Below are 17,328 nucleotides of genomic sequence, written 5' to 3' on the forward strand. Positions count from 1 at the left end.
GGAAACCAAAGAGAAGTTTGGGAAGGAAACTGAAGCTCATGGAGAAGAAATAATAACTTTGCAGTTTGCCAATGACACTGTCATTCTGTCAGAGATGACAAGGGATTCGGAAGAAAAATTTACCAGAACAGATATTGTCTTGCAAAAAAACAGGACTAAACATAAGCAGCAAGGTCATCATTACCCTGGTCAAGGATTCACTCATCTGGAGCTAGTAATGTTCACCAGGAATGTGCTTGGAGGAGGAAAATATGCTAGGGTGGTAAAAGTGAGGCACTGAAAGCAATACTGATGCTGCAGCTGGAAAAAACGACTTATGGAGAAGTAAAAGTATACGAACTGTATCAGTCCATAGGTTACAGCAGACAAGGGGTCTCCCAGGACCCAGTCAGGACATCAAGCCATATATTTGGCAACCACGGTCGAAGCGGGACAGGGCCAGAGTCCAATAGATACAAAGAAGAGTAGTGCAATACACACCCCAAGAGGCAACGCACAGAGATGACAGCGACTCTGTGTGTGTGTGTGTGTGTGTGTGTGTGTGTGTGTGTGTGTGTGTGTGTGTGTGTGTGTCAGTCACTAGTATCTTGGTTATAGCACAAGGAGAAGAAAGGGTTGCCAAATCACTAGGCTAGGGAAGCAGAGAGGGTTAAGCTTTCAGCAATTAGTCTTTAGCTGACAAATATGGAACAGTCAATTCAGCTACCTGTTAAAGAGGACTCACGAAAATTGGGACTGTACAACAATGTCCAGCAACTGTGCACAGAAGTACAATTCTAGGTTAGGCTGGACTGTGGTACAACGACCGAAATGCATGACCTGCACATTTGCAGGAGAGAAATGGAAACCATGGAAAGGGTCCAAGTGGAGGCCCATCATATGGCACCTTGGAGTTAGCATTTAGCCAAGGATACACAATGAGAGGTGTACCAAACGCAAAAGAAATCAACATGCAATGCAAGGGTGACCAGTGGCCTGACATGCGGTCACTGGCCGACTGATGCTGTAGGGAACATGGCACAGAGGCCAGAGGGATGCTGTTATCTTACCTGTGGAGAGCTGAGTGAAATATCAAGTCTAACCCAGAACAACCAGTGGGATAAAAACTGACGACAGATAGTTGATCATGGATTGTCCCTCCCCAAAACCACACTCATGGAGGGACAAAAGGCCTTGAGCTTCGAGAAGCAAGGATAATCGGCAGGCAATCATCCTTTCAGGCAATTTGCAGAGCATGTTGGCGAAACTAACTGTGTGATAACTAGTGACAGACGTTGGGTTTTTGCCTCACTAAAGTATTGAAATAATGGTACTACCTCAAGTGACAGATACTGTATCATCTAATTGTGAATGTAATCAGGCTCCACAGCAGTATTATGAGACAAGGCAAAAGCCTGAAGCAATTCCTAGTCAGTGAAAGGTACATTATGCAATTCAGATGCTGAGGGGCAGAATGTCTTCAAATTGTCACTTATGCATTCAGAATGCAGCTGCATAAGAAGAGGAAGAGGATGCCAGTGGCACTGTGAGCTGGATCGCGAGGTGTTCAGCAAGAGCTGATGCTTCAGTACACAGATGATCCTGAAGGAAGAGACCCAGAACAGTTGAGGATCTTTAGCAGCCCAGAAGACTATGGACCTTGGCCTACACCTAGGATGAAGAGGCATATGCTCCCAGGGAGGTGACTCAGAAGTCAGTTAAAAGTGGTCAGGCTGGTCTGTGAAGGTTGTCATTTGAAATGTTACATGGTTCTTTGGTGATCCTGAATAGCTATTGCAATTTCTTTGGTCTATCACGGCACTAGTCAGTGATGAAGAGGACCTGCAGAAAGTGGAATACCATTTCTTGCTCTGTGGGTGATCACACTAGACATGTTTTGCAAAACCTTGTCAATGAAATCCAAACGGATGGGGGCAAAGGTAACAACAGAGGTAAACAACTGCCAGTTGTCTCTTTGAAGCACCCAACATGCTAGTCAAGCTGCCTGGTGGTGGAAGGAAATGACGGATCGCTGGAAGTTGGTCACTGCCACAAGGATCGCCACATGATAAGTTCCCATCACATCCTTGCATGCTCCCACAGACAGCACTGGAATTCCTCTAACCCCTCCTCCCCCCTCCCAACCTACCTCAACGCTGCTATCCCTCCCCCTCTCCACCCCTTGCCACCACTACTCTCACCACCAAAGACTGCTGCCTGCTGCTCATATCAGACGCAGTGGGGCCTTAGCACACAGAGATGACAGCAACCCCGTGTGTGTGTGTGTGTGTGTGTGTGTGTGTGTCAGTCACTAGTATCTTGGTTATAGCACAAGAAGAAGAAAGGGCTACCAAATCACTAGGAGATGTAAACACACACACACACACACACACACACACACACACACACACACACACACAAACACACACACACACACACATTTTCCTTCAAATATATTTCTTCGAGTAGTAAACTGAGCACATACTCAACATCCCCCTTTATATACACGCCCTTATGTGGCTGTGTTTCAATTATTGGTGGCAGCCTGGCCATAAATGTGTTACTTCTTGGTGGCTGCCACCAACAATTAAAATGCAGTACAAGTTAGCCATTGTGTGTCTAGAGACGAGTACGATATGTCTAATGCTTTAAGAAGTTTGCACCCACAATCATCTTAGACAAGTTGTAGGCTGTTTGAATTATTTTTATCCCCATATTTAAAATCTAGACTACAAATACAAAGGTCTGCAGTTCAAATCATGGTTGTTACATGGATTTTTTTCCTATATCTCTGGCGATGACTTGTGTATGTGGAGAATTCCAAGTTGCACTAGAGGTTTGGAGTAAATGTTACACAGTATGGTCCCTTATAGCTGGCTGGATAAGTCAGTTCAGAGGTTGGAACAAGGCAAGGATCAAGCTTAGTAAAGCACTGTGGTGTTCAAATGATGACAGCTTTATTTTTTACTTTTCTCAAACATAAAATATAATGAAGTTTGTGCATGTTTGACAGCAGAATTTCCACACTCATTTTGTTAACCTTATTTAGAGTGTATTAAAAAAAAAGTTCCATCACAAAAAGCCCTTGTTCATTTCAATAAAAAGGAAAAAACAAGCAGGTGATAATATTTAGCAACATGACACCAAAGTTTGCACACGTTAGCTGTAAGAACTTATGATGGCATGTTTCGACATTAACTTCTTGGATACTTACCAAATACTGCTACAGTGTGGTAGAACTGATAAAAATGTTCTAGCTGTGGAACTACTAAAGTGCACTCAAGATACTTGGCCACAAAAAACAGCAGTCACAAATTGGTTGAAACAGTTTTGCAATTCATCTCTCCCAACCTTCAACATATGTAGCACAAAACTAGTGAATAACCAAGTCTTGACACTAACCATATGTTTGGCACAAAAAAGTGGTCCACCTGATCAAAACATTACCCTTACATTAACTACTGGTTACAATATTAAGCCATCTTATATCAGGCTAAACACTCATGGCATGCATGCGATATTTTACAGTCTCCAATAGAAAGCTTCCTGAAACCTTGAATTTTTTGTATGTGGAGTTCAGATGTTGAATAGGTTACTTTCTTTTGTACAAAAGATATGAATATACTTTCATTCAAACTGGAGATGGTCAGGTGGGGAATGACTCTTAAAATTGGTCCATCGGATGCAGAATTACCTGGGTATATGCAAATAATGAGCCTAAAACACTGAGTTACTGCTATCAAGGTGAAGTGTTTGTTTACAACTACAGTAAGCTAACTTCTTAAATGTGTTGCTTGAGGCTTTCCCGACGGACTGTTGTATATATGGTTCTTGAGCGAGACATCGGATGTCATAGTGAAAACTCTGCAATATTTCATCAGGGCAACTGGCCGACATCTTCAGGTGCGACGAACACACTGCGAAGGCATGACTAGAGCCCCCTATTTATGCCAGTCTTAGGCAGGAAGTGCGCATGCGAGGAGGCACCAAATTCGATTGCCAATAGCAACAATATCAACCGATAGCTAGAAGGACAGCAACGCCACCTGTAAGATGAAGAACCAAAGACTTCAGTGCATGCGCGGAGGCTGCCGCTGCTGCTCTGCACTGCCATTGGCCTTCCCAGCGACCTCTGTAGGAAGCCGCAAGCAAAAATGCGTGTCCGCGTTGGCGCATGACCGTCCTCCCATTGTCAACAGAATATTTATGTTGCCGGCGAATCGTCACCCGTCGTATGACCAATAGTACTCCTCTCTGCTCGATGAGACTTCAATATGACCACTGCTGGTTCCCAAGCTGTACTGAGCTGAAAGCCTGTGTCTCTGTTTACAAGATTCATCGAGCTACATATTTCCACTGCTTCCTTAATAACATTATCCCAGTATGAACTCGTTGATGCGAGAATTTTGGTGTGTTGATAATTCAAAGAATGGCCTGTACTGAGACAATGCTCGGTCACTGCAGACTTCTCTGGTTGCTCCAGACGTGTGTAGCGTCGGTGTTCAGTACATCTCTCTTCAACAGTGCGACAAGTTTGTCTGATGTACGACGTGCCGCAGCCATTTTTGAAGAGACACTGCTGAAGTATGACAAGATGACCATTCCCCTTTGTTCTTTGCCTTCTTCCAGTTCCTCACGATGGGTAACCCGCCCCAGGTGTAAGGCATGGCGAATCTCTTATTCGGAATATCCATTTTGTTGGAAAGTGGTGCGCAGATGGAGTAGCTTATTGGATACGCTGTCAGAGTCTGATATGGCTCATGCTCTGTGAACCAACATCCTAAGTAAGCCACTTCGTTGCGAAGGATGGTGACAGCTGGTGGCCTGTTAAGTATAAGTCTGTGTGTGTTGGTTTACAGTACACTGCGTGGCCTAATGTGCCATCTTCTTTTCTCCGTACCAACACGTCCAGGAATGGAAGTGGGCCGTTTTTCTCCATCCCCATAGTGAACTTGATGTTGGGATGAAGGGAGTTACGATACTCAAGAAATTCATTCAGCGATGCAGTGCTGTGAGGCCAGATAACAAAAGTGTTGTCCACATATCGCCAAAAACATGTAGGTTTCAAATCCGACGACTGGAGTGCTCTCTCCTCGAAGTCTTCCATAAAAAGATTAGCTACAATGGGTGACAAGAGACTACACATTGCGACATCGTCAGTCTGTTCAAAGTATTGTCCATTGAATAGAAAGTACGTCGAGGTGAGAACATGTTGGAATACTCCATCTGCATACCACCTTCCAACAAAATGGATATTCCGAACGGGAGATTCGCCGTGCCTTACACCTGGAGCGGGTTACCCATCATGAGGAACTGGAAGAAGGCGAAGAACAAAGGGGAATGGTCATCTTGTCATATTTCAGCGGTGTCTCTTCAAAAATAAGAACATTACTGAAGAGATAAAGTTAAATGTGTCTTTCACCCGCCGGCAAAACTCAGATCTCTCTTGGGCTCATCTAAGGACAGTCTTGGCCTAAGAAGACCCGGTGTTTATGAGATTCCTTGTGGCTGCGGCACGTCGTACATCAGACAAACTTGTCGCACTGTTGAAGAGAGATGTACTGAACACCGATGCTACATACATCTGGAGCAACCAGAGAAGTCTGCAGTGGCCGAGCATTGTCTCAATACATGTCATTCTTTGAATTATCAACACACCAAAATTCTCGCATCGATGAGTTCATACTGGGATAGTGTTATTAAGGAAGCAGTGGAAATATGTAGCTCGACGAATCTTGTAAACAGAGACACAGGCTTTCAGTTCAGTACAGCTTGGGAACCAGCAGTGGTCATATTGAAGTCTCATCGAGCAGAGAGGAGTACTATTGGTCATACGACGGATGACGATTCGCCCGCAACATAAATATTCTGTTGACAATGGGAGAACGGTCATGCGCCAACGCGGACACGCATTTTTGCTTGCGGCTTCCTACAGAGGTCGCTGCGTTGGCCAATGACAGTGCAGAGCAGCAGCGGCAGCCTTCGCACGTGCACTGAAGTCTTTGGTTCTTCATCTTACAGGTGGCGTTGCTGTCCTTCTAGCTATCGGTTGATATCGTTGCTATTGGCAATTGAATTTGGTGCCTCCTCGCATGCGCACTTCCTGCCTAAGACTGGCATAAATAGGGGGCTCTAGTTATGCCTTAGCAGTGTGTTCGTCGCACCTGAAGATGTCGGTCAGTTGTGCTGACGAAATATTGTGGAGTTTTCACTATGACATCCGACGTCTCACCCGAGAACCATATATACAACTTCTTAAATATTTGTTAGGCTTTTCATGGTTTTCAAAATGTCATGTACCAACAGGAAAGGACCATAATTTGATTAGGGGAAAGTTATTTTATGTAATAATTTTCACAGACATATGAGTAAAGGCAGTGCTGAGGATAGTGCAGTCACAAATCCAGCTCAAAATGGCTCTGAGCACTATGGGACTTAACATCTGAGGTCATCAGTCCCCTAGAACTTAGAACTAATTAAACCTAACTAACCTAAGGACATCACACCCATCCATGCCCGAGGCAGGATTTGAACCTGTGACCATAGCGGTCGCACGGTTCAAGACTGAAGCGCCTAGAACCACTCGGCCACAGCGGCCGGCAGCAAAAAGCTATGGACTGCTTGGAACAAAAGGTCAACTGACTAGATCAGCTGCCTGTTTTGTCACTTACCACAAACTTAAATAGTCCTATTACAATACTAATGGAACTTAAAATGAAAGACTGAGAATTTTAACTTATGCTTTAAGACCATGGTCAGCCATCTCTGTCCATTTGTCAATACCACTTAGTAATAAAGGAATTGACACGCTGCATTCAAATGAACTATTCAACAGCGTTACCAATAAAAATGAAAAAGAGTATACCCATTGAAAACTGTACAAATGTTACTAATTCGCAGCAAATACTTGAAGTAATGGGCACCAAATTATACATGCAGTCATATGTTTCAAACTCTTCAAAATTAAACTAGATTAACATTTTCCCTGACACCTCAGTAAATTATGCAGGTACATCAAAAGACATAAGAAAACCTTATAACCTATGCTGAATGATGTACTCGAAGCAGTCACCGATACTATCATGAAGATTATGCCCACCATGCCAAAATTATTTAAACATAAGGATCGAAAATTTGGATTTTTAACGTTAAAAAACCGTGAGTTCATTCGTGATGGAACACAAGCTTGTTTACAACAAGGACAGGGAAAGAAACTGGTATGTCCTTTTCAAAGGAACAACCCCAACATTTCCCTTGGGATTTTTTGGGCAACCATGCAAAATTTAAATATGAAGGGCAGGATGAGGATCTCAAACCTGCTTCCCCTGGATGAAAGTTTAGTGATTTATAGTACTGCATGACTTTGTTAGATATTACTGGTACAGCAAGAAAAGATAAGAGAAAATAATATTAAACGTTACTGAAGAAGTTTGCAATCCATAAAAGACACTGTGAGATACAGTCAATGACTCCACTAAAAAGCCTATTTTCTCATTAAATTCTTGCAGACCTGACGACAATATCAAAAAGCTAATTGAAATGACTGGGGATGAAATTCCACGTACAGTAAAATATTCTGCAACTACTATATATGACATGATTTGTGTACTATTACTATCATCATAAAATGAGAGACAATACAACCGAACAAGAAGAATTCGGGAACTGTACACACTATCTTGCTATATCCTGATAATACACAGTAAGTTACATCCTGCACCATAACAGAAAGGATAATTATAATTCTGGCTAAGGCAAACTGTGATTAAAATCTCACTATTAAGGTACTTGTGAAAACAACAAGAAATGTTGCAGGTACAAAGACAACAATGGGAAAAAACATACCAAATGGCACACATACTTATCAAACAGAATGATAACAGAACCATGATACAATAAGGACAGTTATTAAAGAAGAAGAAGAGGAGCTATTCAGAAATGTCTGAGAGGAAGTGAGAACATAAAATGAAAATTTGTCATGAGAATTGAAAACAAGAGTAAGAAGAAAACTAAACAGAAATTTAAGCTCATCAGACAAAATATTAATCACTCCCTTAAAAGACCGCGCTGGTCACTTTGGAGCACTGTATATGATGATGATGATGATGATAAATTGGTTCCAGGTGGTAAAAAACCACCCACTGGTGACATATGACAAGTCACAGCAGTGAAGGGGTTTGTACATACCAGTTGATTGTACGGCAGCAGCATAGTAAATTGGGACAATATGGAGACCTGATAGATAATGTATTTGGACATGCCCACAACTGCAAATGAAGTTCCCTAATTTTTTGTTGTTTCAATGCTGGCTCTTACAACATGTCTACAAACATTTATCTGTACCAATCAAGTTGTGCTGCTTTGGCACAAGAACAAGAGCACTAACCTACATGGATCAGATACGAGAGTCACGACTTGGCAATAACAACTGGTTTCAAAAAATGACAGGAATTCCTGCTCTCAGCAAACGCAGATACATTTCAGTCAGTTTCTAACCGAACTTTGTGAAAGGAACCACATTCAATGGATATCTGGAGATGGGTACCACCCAAAAAGTTGAATATAACAGTGACAGATTAAATTGCAATTCTTCAATGTGCCAACCAACACAGAAGCTGGTTAGTGGGTGTCCAAAGGTACGCAGAATTATCTATCAAGTCTCAGTTTTGCCTCTTTTTCAAATTATGCAAGGCATCAAGTCACAGATGACTCAATGAGGCGTTCAATTCACAGTGTGTGGAGCGTTTAGTTCGGGCCAGCTGTGGTTTTATAATGTTTTAGGTTTTTTTTCTTTTCTTTTCTTTCTTCTTCTTCTTCTTCTTCTTCTTCTTCTTGCACACCATGATTTGGGGCCACTCATTCAAGTTATTAAGAATGTGAATCAAAATGTTCATTTCACCATTCTTTGTGATCATGTGATGTTGTATTCTGAGGAGACTCCTATTTTCCAAAATTACAGAAGTCATGCTCACAGGACTGCATACACATGCTTCTGATTTGACAAATACACTGACAAACTATTGCACCTTGAATGGTGAGCAATATCACCCAATGTTAACATGTAGAAAATGTCTGGGATTGTTTGGAACGAAGTGCAAAATACAGCAATCAGTAAACCCACAATTTGGTAGCTCTATAGGGTCTCATCATCATGTGCCCTTTCAGCTGGATATGGAATGCCTAAAAAGACTTGCAGATACTCATCCTTGCTCAACTGAACTTACAATAAAATCCAGACCATTAGCTGCTTACAGGCGTTGATAAATATCAAGAGGGACATGTCCGAAACAACAGATACCATCTTCATATTGCTGAATTGAGGTGGTGTCAGGCAATATTTATTTACTAGCATAACAGCTCCTAGGAGTGAGTAATTTTCTCATACAATGCAGACTTTCACAGCTGGTTTTTAGGTACTTTATGATTTTTGTTTTATGGACATTAGGATGTGGTCCAAGGTATATTTCTCTACCAATCATTTAACCTTCCAATACTGGAGACATCATCACGTACTGAGATGGATTTTAAACCTTCAAGAACTGTGGGCAAATATTGGACACTGCAAAGGACCTACCCCTACCACTTGTCACAGCAGGAATACATAAAATTTCTTCCACCTGCGGTCAAATGTACACAGAAACTACAAAAAGAAGTGTTAATGCCAGACAAGGCACACTTGAGCAACTGTCATCTGGGAAACAGATGTATCAGCAGCAGTAATCACGCACAGGGATCAGGCAACCATCCAATTCATTTCCCTGTACTACAGTTTGATCAAGATCCACTCACTATCACATTTGGATGTACAGAGGGGCCATGGAAATTCAAAACTACAAAAACAACTTTCACAAAAAAAGAAGAAAAATTGAAATTAGACAAGTTGGAGGACTTAGTGCTGCCACTCTTACCCATTTCACACTCAATAACACACGTTGCTGTGACTCTGTTGTCTTAGGCAGTGGTCTTATGATGTCACCAACTGTTCGTATAAACTGTACAACTTACCAAGTTTGCTTGAGATTGTAACTGCTTTCAGAGTTGCTACTGCCTCTGATATGTCTACGGCATCGTGAGACAAAGCGTTAAGTAGACAAATATGCAATGACTAATTATTGCTGAATGTCCTTACATGGGTAAACACCACGTAAACTCAGTTAACATGGTAGACAGCACAGTGTGAAATGCTTCTACAGTTCAACAAATACAGATGGTTGACACTTAAAATGAGGATATAATGCCAGATGAGGTGTACGAAGCCATTCAAGGCATGAGGAAAAAAAAACAGCTACCTCAAAAGGATGTTTTGATGGAGAAGTAACATAGGGAAAGTAATATAAAAACTTGCAAAATTGTTTACAATGCGTCTATGCTGAAATACAATTCCGCAAAACGGGAGTATCATTTTCATTATTCTACTTAACAAGAAAGGCAATAGACAACTCAAAATAAATCATAGATTTGTCTGCATACTTTCTGTAATGTACTAGATATTTACCAAAATCATCACCAGCAGCATTATAAAACACTGTAGCCTATTTTAATTAGGCAAAGAGATTGCGCTTCACAGTCATTTGCAGCGTATCTATGTAGAACAAGCCTACTTTGAAAATGGGTACATCACAATGGTCCATTTACAAGTCACGAATAAGAGGACAACATATACAAGACTTACTAATTTGTCTGGTTTCAGCAATATCTGAACAACAGTCCCACCAAAACCAAGTGTCAATACATTGAAGATATAACACATGTATGCTAGATTCCATTATACTTAACCAGCCTGTTCGGACAGAGTTTAGTTTTAGGATGCTCAGAAATTTAGAAATGAAAGAAGTCAGGAAAGGAAATTAAATATCACCAAACCACCTCTCAGCAATCCAGAAGACATTTCTAGATCGATGACCTGCAAAAACAACCTGCCGTCTATTAATGGAAGATAACTTGACCATCTTAGTTTTTCCATTAAATTCTTCTGTTTACATCTAGTGCACAAAAACTGTGATAATAAAGGGCAGAACTTAAAAGAACAATTTTGAAAATAAGATATATCAATACTAAATTAATGTAGAACTAATTAATGAAAGGAAGGCAATATAAATTAATAATGAAGTCATAGAACAAGATAAATTTCTTCATTTAGGGCAGTTGAAAGTAACAGGATGGGAAGCGAAAGAAATAAATACAAAAGAAAAGGTGTCCTACAGTGCTGTTGATAAACTACACAAGGATTGCAGAACTAGGCTCCCCATGTCTAAAAGTGAAAGTATATAATCAATGTGCACTGCCAGTTTTTAACTTAAGGTGGTGAGACAGGGACTGTAAACGTGGAATTATATACAAATACTCAAAATCACTCCGTGGACAATGGAGAACTTATGGGAACTATCTGCACAACAGACAGGAAATCAAGCAAATGGACCAGAGTACAGTGGAAAACATAATAATAAGTGTAATGAAAATCAAATGAACGTGATGTGACCTGTAGGCAGGTGAACGGAAGACACATGAGACAATGAAGCACTTTATTGGATTCCAAGATAAATTGCTAAGAAAAGACTTGGACAATAACCTAATGAAAGATGTGTGTGTTGTGCTAGAAAATATAGCTAAGTAAAAACATCCAATGTTGTTTCTGAAAGAGTAGATGTATGTAAACAGCAGTACTAGACATACAAAATAAAGTGGGTTTGGATTTTGATGAAACTGAGTTCATATCACCAAACGTAGTAACCTTAATGAAGTGTTTGATATCTTTCAAAATAAGCACCATATTCTGAATAAAATAAAACTGACCAGTTGCTGTGGTGGGAAGGCAATGTTGCCACCATGCAGCTACATGCTAGACAAAGCTCTTTTATATACCTACAAAACAAGACACTCAAGAAAAACTACTACTGTCTGGGGGCTGGCTTCTACCACTTGACTTGCTGAAATGTCACTCACAAAATTATTTTAAATGGAGAATAAACATTAAGTCAAACAACTCAGTGGAACTATCCTCAGACATGTTACATGCCATCTCGATAGCAATAGGTTGTATCAGCATAAGAAGCTACCTCATGTCAACAAAGTTTGCAACATGTGGTGTAAGTATCACTACTAGGCCTTCAGTTGTTCCCGATTCTTTTAAGATTTAACCTGCAACTGACATTCCTTTCCCATCTAGTTTCAGCAAAAGACAATAAAAACAGATGATAGGAAACCACAGACCGCTGCATCATTGCATACATAGTATTATACATGGGAGATACAGAACATATATACATAAGGCCATGCTTTTTAATTATGCAACTGAATTGTATAAGTTATTTATTAAGAAATGGATATTAAATATTATGTGAATGTCAGCAATGCCAAACCTAGACCTTGAGCAGAAGGGTGCAGGTTGGGATGGGGGGGGGGGGGGGGGGATGTTACACTCAACACTCCATCTAAAGCCTCACAGAACTTTTGTGTAGTGTATTGCTCATGGAGGGAGATGTGGGGAGTGTTAGAATCAAGGTCTTTCTGGCACAATAATTGTCATTGGGGGGAGGGTGTGGGATAATAAGCACCAATTGTTTCATGCTGTACTTGCAACATATGCAATTCTTTCCCCACTAACTGAAAGTTACTAGGTACTACATTGTTAAATGTTTTGCAAATATAATAGTTTACTGACTTTTGTCCTCAATACTGATTGCGCCAAATGCAACATAAAACACCCACTATGTACTATACTGCAATAATGGCAACTATGGCTCTACACCCCCCCCCCCCCCCAAATGAGGAGGAGGAGGAGGAGATTAATGTTTAACGTCCCGTCGACAATGAGGTCATTAGAGACGGAGCGCAAGCTCGGGTGAGGGAAGGATGGGGAAGGAAATCGGCCGTGCCCTTTCAAAGGAACCATCCCGGCATTTGCCTGAAACGATTTAGGGAAATCACGGAAAACCTAAATCAGGATGGCCGGAGACGGGATTGAACCGTCGTCCTCCCCCCAAATGAAATCTTGTTGCCACGACAAACTGGACAGGTCTGCAATATAGCCTGAGCTTGGGGTTACATTGGAATATGACAATTTGGTAGTTACAGGACTCAAAGATCTAGCACAACAAAGCTATAAGACCTCAACTAACCTCCACCAATTTTGCATGGGGTCCAGTGATCAGCTTGACAAATAGTTAGTACTTTACACAGATGACGGCTATACTAAATGGCAGGATAGTCTGTTAATCAGAAAGAGGAGAAAGGACCGGGGTGGGGGTGGGGGAAATGGGTATGGCAAATCATGTCAACTTATTTATTTCTGCCTATCTAGGAGCATTGACTGTCATAGTATCTTCAGTCTTCAGTTTCCAGATTCACCTAATGCTGTATCAACAAACCTTAGGTAAGGTAGCCTATAAGAAATCCTAAACATCACCACACAGCAGCAAGATCAACCGGGACAGCATTTTCAGGGTAACAGAGCAGAAGTTTTAGGGTACTGCCTGTGGATGTGCAATCATCATGAATATCCAGAGTTCTCACAAACAAAAACATGAGTGGCAAGATTATGGCTAGTCATAGCTTGGGAATGAACAGCTTTTTATACACTATTCTGGAAAGATGATGAATGACTGTACAGGGTACAATGCATTAATCAAGTTTACGCCTATTGAATTTTCACGGCTATATATATATATATATATATATATATATTTTCCTTTAAGTTTAGAGAAAGACTGTCTGCTGACCCAGTAACTCGTCAGCCATCATTTACTTCTGACATGTATATATCTCAACATAGATCTGCTTTAATCTAATATTTGTCCCCTCAAGGGCTCTTTATTCGTAATTCTTGAAATTACGAAACACAATATTTCAATAAATATCAGATGAACACTTTCATTATTGAAAACATGGTAGGTATTACGAAATATTCACGACTTATCTGATTCAATCATATAATTCGTGTTCACTGATCTGCGACAGCTTTAGCAGCTGTCACAATCCCATAAAATATGATTTAAAAGAAGTATTTGTATTAACATTGCACAAATTGTAAAAGCATTGAACTTTTTCAAACCTGTAAAGTTGATCCTGCTGACATGACGGGGGCTAGGGCGCAGGGGCTGTAGTAGGTTCCTGTAATCAGGGAATGTTGTCAACAACGGTTCTCGAAAGAAACAGGACTCATCCAAAGGAATATGTTTCAACACAAATTACGGAAAACTGCACATAGTAAGACCTGGTGTTACTCCGAATTTGAATAAACTTATTGTCACTGAAAAATAACGTCCATAACCTGAACTAATAGGAAACAGTACAAGGAAAAAAAAAAAAAAATCGGTAGTAAACAAAAAAACTCATATGATTTTCGAAAGGTAAGTCTCAGTTCGTATAATTTACTCACAAAACTATTCCATCAACACGCTATCCAACGATAAATATCACTACAATCCTCCCAGTAGCGCAGATAAGTGACATACGTGTTGCGAACACGGTATTATCTTCGCTCACTGGTTGACAGAAAACGTCAATCTCAGCTGGCAAATAGCTTCCAACAGAACTATTAACCAACTCTCTGACACAATGACTGCTTCTCAAAATCGGTTCACTGCTACAACACACGTCTTCCTTCCAACAACAATTACCAATACGACTTCCTACAAATATTTTTGCAACAATTATAATGGTCAAAATTGCAGATATTATAAGCTTCAAATGATAGATAAATTGAAAGTCCTAGAAAGATAGACAAGTTTTTCTGGAAAAATAAAAAGGAAAATACTTTCACTCCTGACTCAATAGTGTACGATATCGTTATAAATAAAATCTACTTGAATCATGAAGTCGATAGCTGTTCGATTGTTGAATCATGGAAGTCGGTACTTCCGTTACCTTTTTCACTTGGAGGAGCTCTGATGGATGCGAATCTATGAAAGAAACATTATTTTGCTAATTTTAGATCTGAAGCAAATTTATTTTTGCTGTTTGCACTGGGTCTAGCAGTTGGAGTGACGTCATTTCAGGCAGCCATATTTCCGTCATGACGCATGCGTATTGGTTAGAAAACTAGAATCGCCAGTACCGGGATTAGAATTGAAGCCATTTCTTTACGCATACAGTATTTTACTGTAATTTCGGAGTACACTCATAGTCTTAAATTATGGCTAATCCAGGTTCAAAGCCGGAACAGGTGTTAATAATAGAACCGGAACATGAACTAAAATTCCAAGGTAAGCGGAAAGTGCTGTAAACATTGCTAATGAAGTAAGAGAAATAGTATTCCTTAAATCAGATAGTTGTTGTTTTTCGTTATTGGTTTACCAGTTACTGCGCCCTTTTGACGAGCGATTGTTACAAAGTTTACTGAAGGCGTGGAATTTGTGCGCTTTGAAAGGCAAACTATGTCAATTTACATGCGGTGGGGAGAAGAGTGAAGTGACATTTTTAGTTTCTTTCTGTTGTAAAAGCTATTCAATTATAATATTCTTGTGTGTTGGAAGATAACAATGCTTTATATTGATATTTAATGGTTTCGTTTTCTTCTGATAACAAGGACCCTTCACGTCGCCGGTTACTTCTTATATGAAGCTAACAAATCCTACTACTAAAAAGGTGTGTTTCAAAATCAAAACGACAGCTCCAAAGAAATACTGTGTGCGGCCAAATTCTGGTGTTCTGGACGCAAAGGCATCAATTGATGTAGCAGGTGAATAAATGATTTTTATTTATATGCAGTAAAACGTGTACCAATCATAGTCACGTAAGTAATGATAAAATAATTAGCGTACATTTTTTCCTGCTGATGGAAGTTGAGAATTGCTTGTCTTAAGTTTGGTTATGATTTTTTTTATGCAGTAGGGGATTGAAAATATCTAACATTTGTTGTTATCTCCCTATAATCTGTTCGCTGCATCCGTGTCTTATCGCTCAGAAACCCCGTGTAGTAAAATTCACAGTTAGGTTACTGGATGGTAGACTAGGTTAGCACGTCGCTCTAAGGATTTACGCTGACGTTTGAACTAAGTTAAATTATAGAACAATATTTTGAGTGCTTTTGAAACAAGTTAGGTGACTTCATATAGTTCACCCTTAGTCTTTTATTCAAGAGATTATCACAACTGTGTGGTCACTGTGTAACACATATACAAGAAGTTGAGAGACTAAAATACTTCCTGATCCTACAGTGCTTGAAAGATGCTACTTCCACAAAAGTCATGCCAGGTTCAGTTAAATTGATTTCTGGTGTAGGCCTAAGTCAGAACTTGAAGGGATTTACCATAGTAAGTTATTTGACCAGGGATCATTGTCATAATGTCAGAAAGAAATGGTGGTAGTCATTGATTATATGAGTGTAAATGCTGACAAAAAGTGCCGTGAACCAAATTTTTTGCAAGAGATCCTGGTAGCATCCCTATGAGTTATTCTTGTAGCTGCATAAAAGCACAATTCAGTTAGTATTTGCCCTTGATATTATTTTGTAAAACAAGAATAGTTAGTGTGCTTTGGACCCCTGAAGTCTTGGTTGTGGTGACACAGGTCTGTAGCAGACCAAGGTGGAGCTTTGGTTGAAATATGATGATTTGGTTGACAGTTGGTGTAACCAAAGAATGTAAATGTCAAATATTGTGGTAACAGACTGCCCCGTAACACAGTCTAACACTTACAGTAAAGTCAACACACTTTGTCATAAAAACGAAAATTACAAGGTAAATTCGGAATATATAGGTAATGGAGAAGGCTTAGACAAGGGTTTTGATGCATACAGGGTGTCTCCAAATGCATAGTACAAACTAAATGTGTTACAGCAACCAAACTAATTAAGATATTCACACATGTTGCCTTATGTGAGACAGTATCTTGCAAAGTTTTTATGCCATTAATCAGTTTCATCATCTTAAACTTTTGTGGCATGCCCAACACCCAGTCCTTATTAAACACTCGCTGCAACATATCTGCATCAACTATGGCATTGGTAGCAACAATTTGGTCATTGGTGTAGTTAAGACATTTAGCAGAGGGAAATCCATCGGTATAATGTCATGTGATGTAGGATGCCAGGAAATTGGATCACCCCTGCCAATCCAGCTATACGGAAAGAACATAACCTCTTCCTGTCTGCATAACATTCCTGTACCAATGGTGTATTGACATCCGTGATGGTGGTTGCCGTTCATGAATTCCTTTGAACCTGTGTGTCCAATGTGGTCGAATAAACCATTCCACATAGTGAACTATCCTTCTAACTGTTGTCACTAAGCTTCTCTCAGGACAACTTGGAACCCACAAAGACAAAACTTATGTGAGTTTGTCTTTCACATAAACCAAACATGGTGTGGATATCATTATTTTGGTTGCCATAACACATTGAAGTTGTAG

At 40.2% G+C, this 17,328-nt stretch overlaps 2 protein-coding genes across 5 annotated transcripts in view; one reads left to right on the forward strand and one right to left on the reverse strand.

Moving 5' to 3' along the window:
• LOC126483569 (vacuolar protein sorting-associated protein 4) overlaps positions 1 to 14,966 on the reverse strand; it is a 167,231-nt gene extending 152,265 nt beyond the window's left edge. Inside the window, exons 1-2 of one of the 3 annotated variants that reach the window (XM_050106631.1) lie at positions 14,845 to 14,966; positions 14,030 to 14,088 (exon numbers count right to left, since the gene is read on the reverse strand). In XM_050106631.1, the coding sequence (XP_049962588.1) occupies positions 14,030 to 14,053 (24 nt within the window). In that variant the 5' untranslated portion in view covers positions 14,054 to 14,088; positions 14,845 to 14,966. Of the gene's footprint in view, positions 1 to 14,029; positions 14,089 to 14,191; positions 14,210 to 14,356; positions 14,747 to 14,844 lie in introns of those variants that run through there. The other 2 variants (XM_050106630.1, XM_050106632.1) reach the window with 2 other exon arrangements.
• An 8-nt stretch (positions 14,967 to 14,974) lies between these two features.
• LOC126483603 (vesicle-associated membrane protein-associated protein B) overlaps positions 14,975 to 17,328 on the forward strand; it is a 47,657-nt gene continuing 45,303 nt past the window's right edge. Inside the window, exons 1-2 of one of the 2 annotated variants that reach the window (XM_050106648.1) lie at positions 14,975 to 15,182; positions 15,506 to 15,658. In XM_050106648.1, coding sequence (XP_049962605.1) covers positions 15,113 to 15,182; positions 15,506 to 15,658 — 223 coding nt within the window. In that variant the 5' untranslated portion in view covers positions 14,975 to 15,112. The remainder of the gene's footprint in view (positions 15,183 to 15,505; positions 15,659 to 17,328) is intronic. The other variant, XM_050106640.1, reaches the window with a different exon arrangement.

The sequence above is a fragment of the Schistocerca serialis genome, chromosome 1 (genome assembly GCF_023864345.2).
Source record: "Schistocerca serialis cubense isolate TAMUIC-IGC-003099 chromosome 1, iqSchSeri2.2, whole genome shotgun sequence".
In the NCBI taxonomy this organism is placed as follows: domain Eukaryota; kingdom Metazoa; phylum Arthropoda; class Insecta; order Orthoptera; family Acrididae; genus Schistocerca; species Schistocerca serialis.